We start from the raw sequence: 13,207 nt of genomic DNA on the forward strand, positions 1-13,207 counted from the left end.
CTTTTATACCCTTTCTTGCCAGCCACGCTGTGGAGTACTTGGACGCGTGTGATGGAGCATTGTCCTGCATGGAAATCATGTTTTTCTTGAAGGATGCAGACTTCTTCCTGTACCACTGCTTGAAGAAGGTGTCTTCCAGAAACTGGCAGTAGGACTGGGAGTTGAGCTTGACTCCATCCTCAACCCGAAAAGGCCCCACAAGCTCATCTTTGATGATACCAGCCCAAACCAGTACTCCACCTCCACCTTGCTGGCGTCTGAGTCGGACTGGAGCTCTCTGCCCTTTACCAATCCAGCCACGGGCCCATCCATCTGGCCCATCAAGACTCACTCTCATTTCATCAGTCCATAAAACCTTAGAAAAACCAGTCTTGAGATATTTCTTGGCCCAGTCTTGACGTTTCAGCTTGTGTGTCTTGTTCAGTGGTGGTCGTCTTTCAGCCTTTCTTACCTTGGCCATGTCTCTGAGTATTGCACACCTTGTGCTTTTGGGCACTCCAGTGATGTTGCAGCTCTGAAATATGGCCAAACTGGTGGCAAGTGGCATCTTGGCAGCTGCACGCTTGACTTTTCTCAGTTCATGGGCAGTTATTTTGCGCCTTGGTTTTTCCACACGCTTCTTGCGACCCTGTTGACTATTTTGAATGAAACGCTTGATTGTTCGATGATCACGCTTCAGAAGCTTTGCAATTTTGAGACTGCTGCATCCCTCTGCAAGATATCTCACTATTTTTGACTTTTCTGAGCCTGTCAAGTCCTTCTTTTGACCCATTTTGCCAAAGGAAAGGAAGTTGGCTAATAATTATGCACACCTGATATAGGGTGTTGATGTCATTAGACCACACCCCTTCTCATTACAGAGATGCACATCCCTAATATGCTTAATTGGTAGTAGGCTTTCGAGCCTATACAGCTTGGAGTAAGACAACATGCATGAAGAGGATGATGTGGATAAAATACTTATTTGCCTAATAATTCTGCACTCCCTGTATGGTAAGGAGGTTGTAATTTGTGCTGTTTTGAGACCTCTGTGCTTGTTGATTTTCTTGGTTTTCACCTAATTTTATTCATTTATTTCTTCATCTAATTTTCCATTACTGGTTTGGTTTAGGCACTAAAAACAGGTTAGGTTTAAGAGAAATGCATAACATCTTCCATATAATTCCATGAGGACAGCCACAGAAATAAATTATACCACCTATGAAATACTAGACGCACACAAACATATATAGCTTCTGTGTACAGCTTCCAGTGCATGCACATAGAAAGAGCACATTACTTGTCTTACCTTTCCTGATGCAGAAGCTCCTTGATCCACAGAAAAGCTGCAGAGAAACAAACAAAGAGAAGAAACAAATCACTGAGTCTTAGTGACCATGCAAAAATTAAACAAATGCACTTGTCCTTCCTTGCAGAAATATTTATTCTTTAACTGACAAATATGAGGCATTAATAATCAGCCAATTAATGCAGCACTTCCACCACATATTTCTAAAGTATGCCTAAACAAACACTACATTAACACACATTAGTAGATGTTGCAGGCACACTGCAGCAAATGTGTACACACCCTTCTCCAATGAGTGTAAAGCTTATGTGTCTCGTGTGACACAAAGTATTGCCATGCTTTCAAATGTTTGGCCAGATCCTATAGATGTCCTAAATATGTCCTCACAGTTCTGACTTCTGACGGTGACACATTAACCTAAACATCAGACTACTTCTGCAGGAATAAAAACAAACTGTGCAAAGCAAGCTATGATGAGTGACATGGCCAAATATCAAAGAATGGTTAATGTAGTGACAGATAAATGTGTATTAGCCGCTTTTTTATTTCCTTTATGACGCAAACTTGATCCAATTTTCCAGACTGAAAATACCTTTTGACAGTATTGACTGATAGGAATAAATAGATGTGAAAGCAAAGTTAAAGTGGCAAGCAATACCGATGTTCAAGTACGATGAGTGCACACACAAGAGATCCTCATAATGGGCTCTTCTGCATTAAAGGAGCAAACTTTGAGCCTGTCTAAACAGTTAATAGCAACTCAGTTTCTCCAGCTCAAGTACTTCCTCTCTCAAATACAAATATATTTGGAGCTTTGAATTGAAAGGGGGATTTGATATCTTGAAAGGCCACTTTTTTTTTTTTAATATAGTTTTGAAAATATCTTTCAGTTATCACAGGCTGATAAATGCACACTACTGGAGATTTGAAGTCTTTGTCATGGCTTAGGTCAGAGATGTGGCAGAAACAGCTGTGCAGTAAGACATTTCACTAGGAAATGTAAAGACGTGCTTGTCTTCAGGCCAAGCTTTCCAGTAAATATAAAGCACACACTAAAATTCATTTTGGGGGGGGGGAAGAAAAACACCCACACTCTCTCTTCAAGGACATGAAAAGAGGGATTTTCAAACATGTGTCATTTTCTCAGCACCACGTCTCTACTAGAGTGAAATGACTCGAGTCTTTACATTCTGAAGTGCCGGCAATGTAAAAGGCTCTAAATCCACAAGTAAACGTGACAACTCAGCACTGCCTTCAGGAGCAGGAATAAAAAAGAGAATATAAAATTAAACTGGAAACACTGCAGTGCAACCGCTCAGTGACACACAGACACACAGTGTGTAGAGCTTGTTTAGGGATTTCAATTCAATAAGACCAGTGGACTTCTGAGACCAGTTTAGCCATTTATTCTTTCTTTTTTATGTTTTTTCCCTGTGTTTTCTCTTTGGCTGCTCTCTTTGTAATGCCAGATATGTGTCATGTGCAGTGGTTCTTAAACTTTTCCTCCATGTACCACTTCAGAAGTTGAAAAAAGTTAGCGCCCAACACGCTACAATTTTTGGCAATCAGTAAAAATAATCATGGATCCAAGCTAAATGTAAAGTGAAACATATTTCAGCACTGTTGTATCAGATCCCTGGTTTGATAAGATCCTCATGGAGTTGCATCAGGAATGGGATTCTCGTGTGCAAATCTGCCAAATTAAACATGTGGGGCTTCCTGCTGGGGTGATGACAATAGAAGAAGCTTCTACTATATTATCAGCAAGAAGGGGGAAAAACAATCAGTCTCATTTTATCTATAAAAATTATGGTGATGAAAGGGAAAACTCATCAGGGAAGCATATAAGCTAAAATGATCACTATCAACTATTAATTTAATTATAAATGTAAATGATGCATGGAATGATCAACATTTACTGGATTCCTGTTTATTATCCCTGCTTGAGCATAATCCATATTCATAAAAATGTAAGAAAAGTGAAACTGAATTAAAAACCTTGATGGAAATTCACCTATGGAATTTATGGAAATACATGCAACCAATATGCTGAAGAGATGAGTGAAGAGAGGGAAAACATCTTTAGTATTTGAGTTTTTAGTATTTTTCCCTGCCTCGTGGTGCATGTTCCACCTTCTTCTTTTGATGTTATTAAGACACTGTGTGAAAATTATGTAAATGCACTCATTGCATTTATGTAGATTTATTAAAATGAGAAAAGTCTGTTTAAGTCAAACCAAAATGACATGTAGTTTCAGCTATGTCTTAATGGTTTCACAGAGAGATATCGTACAGAAACCAGTGAACACAAAGTATAAACATCTACCTCACAGCTGAGCTGCAAGAACCCACATAATAACCATGAAGAGACGTCTCAGATGGGAGGAATGAGCAGATATTCATTGTGAATGTAAACAGATTTTTGTTTAGCCCTTGGTGAATCAGAGTACTTTCAAGTTCTGGGTTGTTGGGTCGATGTGTTGTGTGCTACGGAGTTGATGAGAAAAATCAGTCTGGCATTTACATCAGATTTTAATTTGGTTGTTGGGGAGCACATTAATTCCAGGTTGTGAGCTGCAGATGAGTTGTTCAGGTGTGGCATTTAGAGAGGAGCTCCACACTGGAGGGGGTGGGAGTCCCGCCAGAAGTCAGACGTCTGAATACATTAAATGCTTAAAGACGCTAAAATTCATCAGAGACCAACAGGATGTTTTCTCTGCACTTCATCATGTTCTCTTTCTTTTCTGAGCTGTAGGTGTCTCAGGTTTCAAGTTGTTCCTTGTGTCTGTTTTCATCACTGAATGTAGAATAGTTTGAATATTTACTATTGTTATTATTAATAGTAGTAGCAAGAAATGAGAAACTCAGTGCGTCATTTAGCTCAAGTTCTTTTGATTTACTACTACTATTAATAGTAGTAGCAGTATTTTTTTTGTTAAAAGTTTCTGTTGTGTTGATAATTATAGATTTTCAGTTTCTCTTTGGTACCTGCACTAAGGTAGATTTAGTGAATCCCAGGCCAATCAATCTAATGACACTGTGTTTTTCCACAGGCCAGTGTTAACACTAAAACCCTAAAACATAACAATTATCAGTTCATTATTTATGATGACGTTTTTCATTAAATCAAATCTTCTATAGCAGATTCCCTGGTGAAATCTAGTGTATAATGCATACACTAAAATGCTAAATGCTAAACCTTCTGTGAAACGTGCATCAAAGGTACTTCATGTAAACCTCTGAAGCTAATAAAAAAATATTAATGTGGCTGAGTAATATTCAGTGTTTTGCATGCAGTGTTGAGAGCAAGTAATAAACCCTCATTTAGTCATTTAAAAACACATTATGAAACACGGAGCATCACAGCAGCAACCACTAAGCCATTGATCCGTGAACTGCTACTACTCTCCTTTAGCACTGACTCACAGCACGAACTACACTTCAGCTGAATGACTGCTCACCGCGGAAAGTAAGTCTACTCCGAGGAGAAGATATTGTAAGAGGATTGATATCACTCTCATGTCTGAATGTTTAATAGCGGATATAAATATGGGACAGATAACTCAAGCAAAAAGACTGTCAATACAGTGAGCCTCGTCATCAGGCAGCCCCGGATGGACTCCAGGCTGTGTTGGCTTTCATGCTCTGGTTTTTGCACAAATCAAACAAATGACACACAAACTGGTATGTTGTGTCATACTGTTTGTATGACACACAAACACAGTTGATGTTTGGACTGGTTTCTTTAAATCAAAACAAGGTGGTCACTTATATGTTGATTAATTTATATTTGGTCTGTTTAGAGACCTCGCCACCCTTCATACATAGAAAGTCAGGAAGATCAGCACAGGAAGGGAAGGGAGCAGGAGATTGATGAATTGGTGCAGTGTCTGCAGTGATGCAGACAGTGTACCAGCCTGCTGTGGTGAAGAGGAAGCTGAGATTGAAAGAGGAGCTGTCGATTAACCGGTCAGTCTACGTTCCCATTGTCATGTATGATCATGAGCTGTGAATAGTGACTGAAAGAATGAGATTCCAGATACAAGGAGCTTCAAAGGGTAGCCTGGCTCTTCCTTAGACATACGTTAAGGTCATTTTGGTGGGTGCTACTCCTCCACTTTGCAGGAGGGAGCCCTTTGAGGTGGTTCGTGCATTTAACTGCTATAGGCCTCCTGAATGCCCCTTATATGAGGTGTTGGGACATACCCAACTGGAAGGAAACCCCAAGGCACACCCAAGAAAGGCTGAAAGGACTACAGTATGTTTTTTGGCTGGTTTGGGAACTCCCCAGTGTCTTCAAAAGATATGAAGGAGGTGGCTGGAGAAAGAGGCCTGGGAATCTCTGCTTAGACTATGGCCCCTGCAACCCAGATTAGCAGCAGAAAATGGATGAATCGATGAGATGTGCCATATCAGTGCAAAAATGGGTATCAGCCAGGGTATTAGCTAAGCAGCTTCTTCTGTTGAGATTGGCTTTTATCAACTGATACATGGGAACTGCAGGCTAAGCTTAACTCTGTGCCTGGCTTAAAGTAATGGCTCAGTTTAACTTTGTCATAACAAGAGTGAGATCTAGAAAAGAATCTCAGAAACATGCTGGCATCCAGGACTACTATGAGGAGTCATTTTTGGCCAGAATATGTTCTTTAATATGTATACTAAACAAACAGCTCGGACCAACAAAACTACAGTGGCTTGCAAAAGTATTCGGCCCCTTTGAACTTTTCCACATTTTGTCACATTACAGCCACAAACATGAATCAATTTTATTGGAATTCCACGTGAAAGACCAAACAAAGTGGTGCACACGTGAGAAGTGGAACGAAAATCATACATGATTCCAAACATTTTTTACAAATAAATAACTGCAAAGTGGGGTGTGCGTAATTATTCAGCCCCCTTTGGTCTGAGTGCAGTCAGTTGCCCATAGACATTGCCTGATGAGTGCTAATGACTAAATAGAGTGCACCTGTGTGTAATCTAATGTCAGTACAAATACAGCTGCTCTGTGACGGCCTCAGAGGTTGTCTAATGCTGGGCAGACACTGTGTGATTTTTGGCCCGTTTTGAGACGATTTTTGAGTTGTGCGACCGTTTTGGCGATCGGCCCGATTTTGGCCTTCATCGTGCATCGAGAAGCGATTAACACCTCACGACCAGCTCCCGATCATCAATCGCTTGGTCGTGAGGGTGTCACCGCAGTTTCTCACACTGCGCACGGCAAACACAAATGTCAGCGAAAAAGACGGCGCAGCACGGCAGTGCAGCGTGTGATCTGGACACAAGCGATGGAGGCACAACTTGTAGAACTTTGGAAAGCTCATCCGAGCCTTTTCGATGTGGCTCACAAAATTATCACGACCACAACAACCGTGAAAATAGTTGGATTACACTGCTGCTCAATCACAGCTGCCTGATCAATGTTTTTCATTAGCAATTTAGCAAAGTTGATGGTGGTGGTGTGTCTGTGTGAGTGAAAGACAGAGAGGGAGAGCGAGCGACAGAATTTCTGTTATAACCTTCATTTTATGGACGCACAGTGTGAGCACTCAGGTCGCATCAGAGCATCGGGCCGTATAGTGTGAGACCCTGCATCGTGACCTATGAACTTCTAACCCCTGCGAGTCAATCGTACAGTTTGAGCAGGAGCTGAATCGCGCGACTGAAAAAAAATCGCACAGTGTAAGCCCAGCATAAGAGAATATTGGGAGCAACAACACCATGAAGTCCAAAGAACACACCAGACAGGTCAGGGATAAAGTTATTGAGAAATTTAAAGCAGGCTTAGGCTACAAAAAGATTTCCCAAGCCTTGAACATCCCACGGAGCACTGTTCAAGCCATCATTCAGAAATGGAAGGAGTATGGCACAACTGTAAACCTACCAAGACAAGGCCGTCCACCTAAACTCACAGGCCGAACAAGGAGAGCGCTGATCAGAAATGCAGCCAAGAGGCCCATGGTGACTCTGGACGAGCTGCAGAGATCTACAGCTCAGGTGGGGGAATCTGTCCATAGGACAACTATTAGTCGTGCACTGCACAAAGTTGGCCTTTATGGAAGAGTGGCAAGAAGAAAGCCATTGTTAACAGAAAACCATAAGAAGTCCCGTTTGCAGTTTGCCACAAGCCATGTGGGGGACACAGCAAACATGTGGAAGAAGGTGCTCTGGTCAGATGAGGCCAAAATGGAACTTTTTGGTCAAAATGCAAAATGCTATGTGTGGCAGAAAACTAACACTGCACATCACTCTGAACACACCATCCCCACTGTCAAATATGGTGGTGGCAGCATCAGGCTCTGGGGGTGCTTCTCTTCAGCAGGGACCGGGAAGCTGGTCAGAGTTTATGGGAAGATGGATGGAGCCAAATACAGGGCAATCTTGGAAGAAAAGCTCTTGGAGTCTGCAAAAGATTTGAGACTAGGGCGGAGGTTCAGCTTCCAGCAGGACAACGACCCTAAACATAAAGCCAGGGCAACAATGCAGTGGTTTAAACCAAAACATATCCACGTGTTCGAATGGCCCAGTCAAAGTCCAGATCTAAATCCAATCGAGAATCTGTGGCAAGATCTGAAAACTGCTGTTCACAAACGCTGTCCATCTAATCTGACTGAGCTGGAGCTGTTTTGCAAAGAAGAATGGGCAAGGATTTCAGTCTCTAGATGTGCTAAGTAGAGATGGACCGATCCGATATTACGTATCGGTCCGATAATGACCTAAATTACTGGGTCGGATATTGGAGAGAAATAAAAAATTTAATTCGATCCATTCAATATCACAAAAGCACCTCACAAAACTTGCGACATGGTGTAACCCAGCTCATAACCTTAGCACGTTGGAGCAGTATGCGTCATGTGATAGAGCGGCTGTGGCTTGCGAGACCTGTCGGCGGTCTGGTTGAGCATTTGGAGCTCGCTACCAAACCGGCATTTAATCTCCGACAAAGTTATCCCAGAGAGAAGTAAAGCAAGTGTGTAAATTCACCTCTGAATGTCTGTAAAGCATTCCCAGCGAATGCTGGGAGCGACTGCCTCTTCCCCTCCCTCTCCTGTTGCTACTTCAGTCATGAAACTGATCAATGATCAGCTGATCGGCTTTTCTGTCGCGAGTCCGTCTCTTGTTAGTTTATCGCCCACTTCACGCCAGAAAGAGGAAATCAGCGGATAAACAACAGCAACACGTTTAAGCTTGATAAGCTGTTGTTAGAATTTGTATAAATATTACTTTCTACACCAGGATCCTTTTCTATGTAGCAGAGAGCTGGTAACTGTGCAGGGGCGGATCTAGCATGGTTTAGCCAGGGGGGCAGGTAGGGCATTAACAGGGAAAGGGGGCACAAAGAAAGACTTTTCTTTCTTATTGTCATGTCTAGCTTTTAATAAGTAATTATCTGAATCTTACAACCAATGTTTTCATCTGATGTAAAATGTATAGAAGTCCATTACTGTATATAGTAACTGTTAAGTCTAATATACCCTAGTAAGCTATATTACTAGAAGAAAGATGTTGAATCTATTTAATTATTGTAGAAAAATTATTGATTTCTGTGCATTTTCTTTTACATGTGTATTAAATTAAAGTTGATTACGTCAATTAAGCATTATGAGGCAGAGGGTGGGGGGTGGTTCCCTATTTTTTGGGGGGTTTTTGTTCGGAGTTGGCGACCCTATTAGTTAGGTTGCTTAATATTTCCACTAAGTACTCTTAAAATACCAGAATACGGAGGATTGAGTAGGTTTAAGTTTACTGGATTGATCAGTATTGCTGATCTATGAAATATTTTGGGTGCAGTGTATTTTTTACATACAGGTTTAACAGAATAGCTTTAGTTTTGTTTGTTTTTTAAACTTGAGTATGAACTTATACAAAATGCAGCAAGATATTTAAAAAAAACATTTTATTGATTATAAAATACGCTACATCGGACTTATATCAGTATCGGCAGATATCCAAATTTATGATATCGGTATAGGACATAAAAAAGTGGTATTGTGCCATCTCTAGTGCAAAGCTGGTAGAGACATACCCTAAAACACTGGCAGCTGTAATTGCAGCAAAAGGTGGTTCTACAAAGTATTGACTCAGGGGGCTGAATAATTACGCACACCCCACTTTACAGTTATTTATTTGTAAAAAAATGTTTGGAATCATGTATGATTTTCGTTCCACTTCTCACGTGTACACCACTTTGTGTTGGTCTTTCACGTGGAATTTCAATAAAATTGATTCATGTTTGGGGCTGTAATGTGACAAAATGTGGAAAAGTTCAATACTTTTGCAAGCCACTTGTAGATACAGTGATGCTGAAAAACTAGGCCATGTCTTCGGTATGAGGCTGGACTACTATTATTCCCTTTTTGTTACTTTTCTAAAAGCTCAATGAAAATCCTTCAGTTCAGGATTCAAAGAGTAAACACTTGGCAACGGTGTGAAGGAAAAACTCTCTTTTAACAGGAAGAAACCTCAACCTCAAGGAACCTGACAGATCCACACTAATGGAGGAGCAACCATCTGCTGCGACTGGTTGAGGGTGAGGGAAGGGACATAGAACAAAAGATGCATCATAAAGGAGAGTCTGACTTTAATAATAACTACTAATTAAATTCAAACTGGTGTATAACACATAGAGAGGGAAAAGAGGTGAGTGAAGAAGACACACTTGGTTGCATCATTGGAAGCCTGCAGCAGCCTAGGCCCATTGCAGCGTAACTACAGGAGGTTTCTGGGTCACCGGATCCAGTCTTAACTGTAAGCTTTATCAAAAAGGAAAGTTTTAAGCCTAATCTGGTTGGGGCTGGTTCTGTTTTTCCCTTTTGTTTTCCCCTGTGCTTCAAGAAAACCTTGTTTTCCTGTGATATTTCAGTCATCTGGCTCTCTCTGGACCCACAAAACCATATTTGGCTTCAGAGAAGAACTACACTTTGCAAAACTTAAGCTTCCTGCATTAACCCACCTGGCTTCCCAGCTCACCTGCCTGCCTACTCTCTATCGCCATCTCGTCTCCCCATTTGTTCCTGTTGTTTCATTTAGTTACAGCCACTTCTTTATTTCTAATGCTGGTTTTCACCCTCTTTCAGATCACCCCGCTAAATCTGTACCAGTAGCGATTCATTATTTTAAGTTTTTGTTTAACTCTACATAAAATCCTTTCACTGTTTTCATTTTTTGTGAGTCTGCTCATTGGGTCCTTTTGGCTCGTTGTGATGATATTATGCCAACAGATTTTCTTAAAGTAGAATGCCTAGTAGAGCCTTGATCCTCTTCTGTGGAATGACTTCCCAGTTTGGATTCCAGAAACGATTCGGTCAAAAAGGACACAACTAGGCAAAAAGTCAGCTTATAGGGAGGATAGCTTTAAGGGGAAAAGGGCTAAAATTGCTTGTTTTTGACAGTATGCGAACTGAAGGGCTGCAAATCCCAAGATGATTGAGGATTTTTTTTTAGCTGACTCATGTAAATCTACTTTACTATATTGCAAGAATAAAAATAGCTGGAATCTGGAAATGAGTATAAAAGGGCTGTTTAATATTTCATGCAGTATCAGAAAGTCATCTTTTTCAAAACCATCATATAATTTTGGGACTGTCAGGACTTACCTTGCCACGCTGCTATTGGCAGAGCTCTCTGCAATCTGTGAGCTGGCGATCCACTTGGTCTCACCCACCACCGTCCTGGTGTGCGGCAGGCGGCCTACGTCTTTCACTGTCATCATCAGATGGCGTGATGACTTCAGGACTCTGACGGCCTCATCGTGCGGGATGCTCAGGAAACTGCGGCCATTCACCTCCAAGATCTGGTCACCAACCTGAGTGGGGGGAGGGGAAGAGACAGGAGTGGCGGAGGGGACTGAGCAAGGCGTTGAGGGTGGAGCAGGCAGAGACTGTCACATGCACAGGTTGACAGGTCAAAGGTCAAAGAAAGGTAACAGTGGATGGAGGTGTTGGAGGTGTATATGAAGTATAAGGTGTGTAATGGATGAGAATTAGAAAATTAGGTTACAGGTTTCTTGTTAAAAGTTTGGGCTCTTTCAGATTGGGCGGTGAACAGAAATAATTACACAAAGATTAAAGAACTCCCTGCTCACTGACAGGTTGAGGACCAGAACTGTTCAATATGTAATTGAAAAAGTTTTCATATGTAATTTCACTTTCTATCAAAGAGCTGAGGCTGGAGGCAGAAGGAGAATAATGATGTCCATACTAAACACCACCTTGGATCGTACCTTCTGTCTCCTGTAATGAGCTGATATATTGTAGCTTTAACCCTCCAAGGTGTGTTTTATTTCAGTGCTGGGTAAAGATGAACCTCCAGGACTGCCTCAAACAGCATCTCCTTATTTCTACAGTTATGGCATTTACATATTTACATATGTATGAACAGATGAAAACTTGCTCCCAAGGTTGGGCTACTGAATATGGGCAATGAGTACTATCTTAAAAATATACAGTTTGAATACCACTACATGAATGTAAAAAAGTGGTCTATTTCAACCTGTTATATTATTCTTGAGCAACAGATTAAAAGTAAGGTTGGCGATTTGAAAAAGACATCTTGCCTTGGTGTCAATTTTTCTGTGTTTCTGTTTTAGTTTTTCAAATTTAGTGTAGTTGCTGTATAGTACCACAAGACAGTTCCTCTATCCTTTTTGCAGTGATTTACTAGACTGGAGGACAAGCATAGACCCTGATGATTAGATGTATTGCAATGAAGACCTGGAAACATGGTTGTTGCGAAGTACTGCAAAACAACGGATCAATGGGGAAGTCTCAGTTCCTGTGTCTAACAAACTGCTGAGCTAGCCATGTTGTAGCTTATGTTAGGTCTCAGTCAAACAGGCCTACAGACTGGTATGCAACCCTCTGACAACCTCTGATCCTTAACGGTGTGTTCACACCGAACGCAATGGACGTGAATAGAGCGTCAGGTTTACATGTAAAGTCAATGGAAAAGCGCGATGACATGCGATTGCGGGTCCCATGAAAATTTGGAAGCAGATTTGCGTCGCGAAAACGCCAAAACGCGTGAAACGTGCGTCAGTGTAGCGCGTCTGGCGCGTTTGACTCGCGAATAAAACCATGCGCGTGAGTTTTTGTGTTGCATTTTGTGCATACGCGCGTTTCGTGTCTACCGCTCGAGTTGGAAAAATCTGAACTCCAGCGTCAAATCGCGCCGCGACAACCAATCAGGAGCCTGGTGACGTGGCTGTGACCTAGGTCAAAGGGGCAGATCCAGCCAAAGCCCTTCATACTTCAAAGGAGGGAAGGCTAATCAATGCCATAGCAAACAACTCGGAGCTGTATGACACCAGCTGCTTTCAGTACCGAGACAGGAATAAAAAGGACCGAGCTTGGAGGAAGATATGTAAAGAGATCGGACAACCTGGTAAGTTCATTCATTTCTCTTTTGAAAGTTTTTGCTGACCCGGGGAAGCCGCACAAAAGCTAGCAAGCCACTGCTATTTTCCCACTGACGTACAAATACCGTTCTGCTTTTATGCATGTTGTCATTTAGGAATATATTTTATTGTTTATTAATAAACAGCACACAGTGGTCCTGCTCATCCGTCACTGCTTTGCTTTTTCGCTGATTTTTTTATTGCACAGTACAGCATTGCATTCTGCAGCCTGATTGACAAATTTCCTCCGTGTCGTGTCTCCTGCGCTTGCCAAATTTATCACGTTTGGTTTTGATAACCATCACGTCCAATAGAAAAAACAGCACAAAAACACCCATAACTATGAGCCTCATTCGGAAATAGACACCTGCACCGCGAGGGAAAAAGGCGCACGAAAGTGGCAGGCAGATGAAGACAAACCGCGGCATAATAATACTTTTACGTTTTGCAATCTACAAGGGTTTGAACTTTGAGAATCAATTGTGAGAACTGTGACCAATGTTCATGTGTGTGGGGAAAAAAAG

The 13,207-nt window shown here is 41.6% G+C and overlaps 1 protein-coding gene across 4 annotated transcripts in view; it reads right to left on the bottom strand.

Moving 5' to 3' along the window:
• The window catches only part of whrna (whirlin a), a 212,298-nt gene that overhangs the window by 61,636 nt on the left and 137,455 nt on the right, over positions 1–13,207 (bottom strand). For all 4 annotated transcript variants that reach the window (XM_042220570.1, XM_005921732.3, XM_005921733.3 and 1 more), the window contains exons 4-5: positions 10,885–11,093; positions 1,289–1,325 (exon numbers count right to left, since the gene is read on the bottom strand). In XM_042220570.1, the coding sequence (XP_042076504.1) occupies positions 1,289–1,325; positions 10,885–11,093 (246 nt within the window). The remainder of the gene's footprint in view (positions 1–1,288; positions 1,326–10,884; positions 11,094–13,207) is intronic.

Source organism: Haplochromis burtoni, unplaced genomic scaffold (assembly GCF_018398535.1).
Source record: "Haplochromis burtoni strain Fernald_Lab_line unplaced genomic scaffold, NCSU_Asbu1 Contig_51, whole genome shotgun sequence".
In the NCBI taxonomy this organism is placed as follows: Eukaryota; Metazoa; Chordata; class Actinopteri; order Cichliformes; family Cichlidae; genus Haplochromis; species Haplochromis burtoni.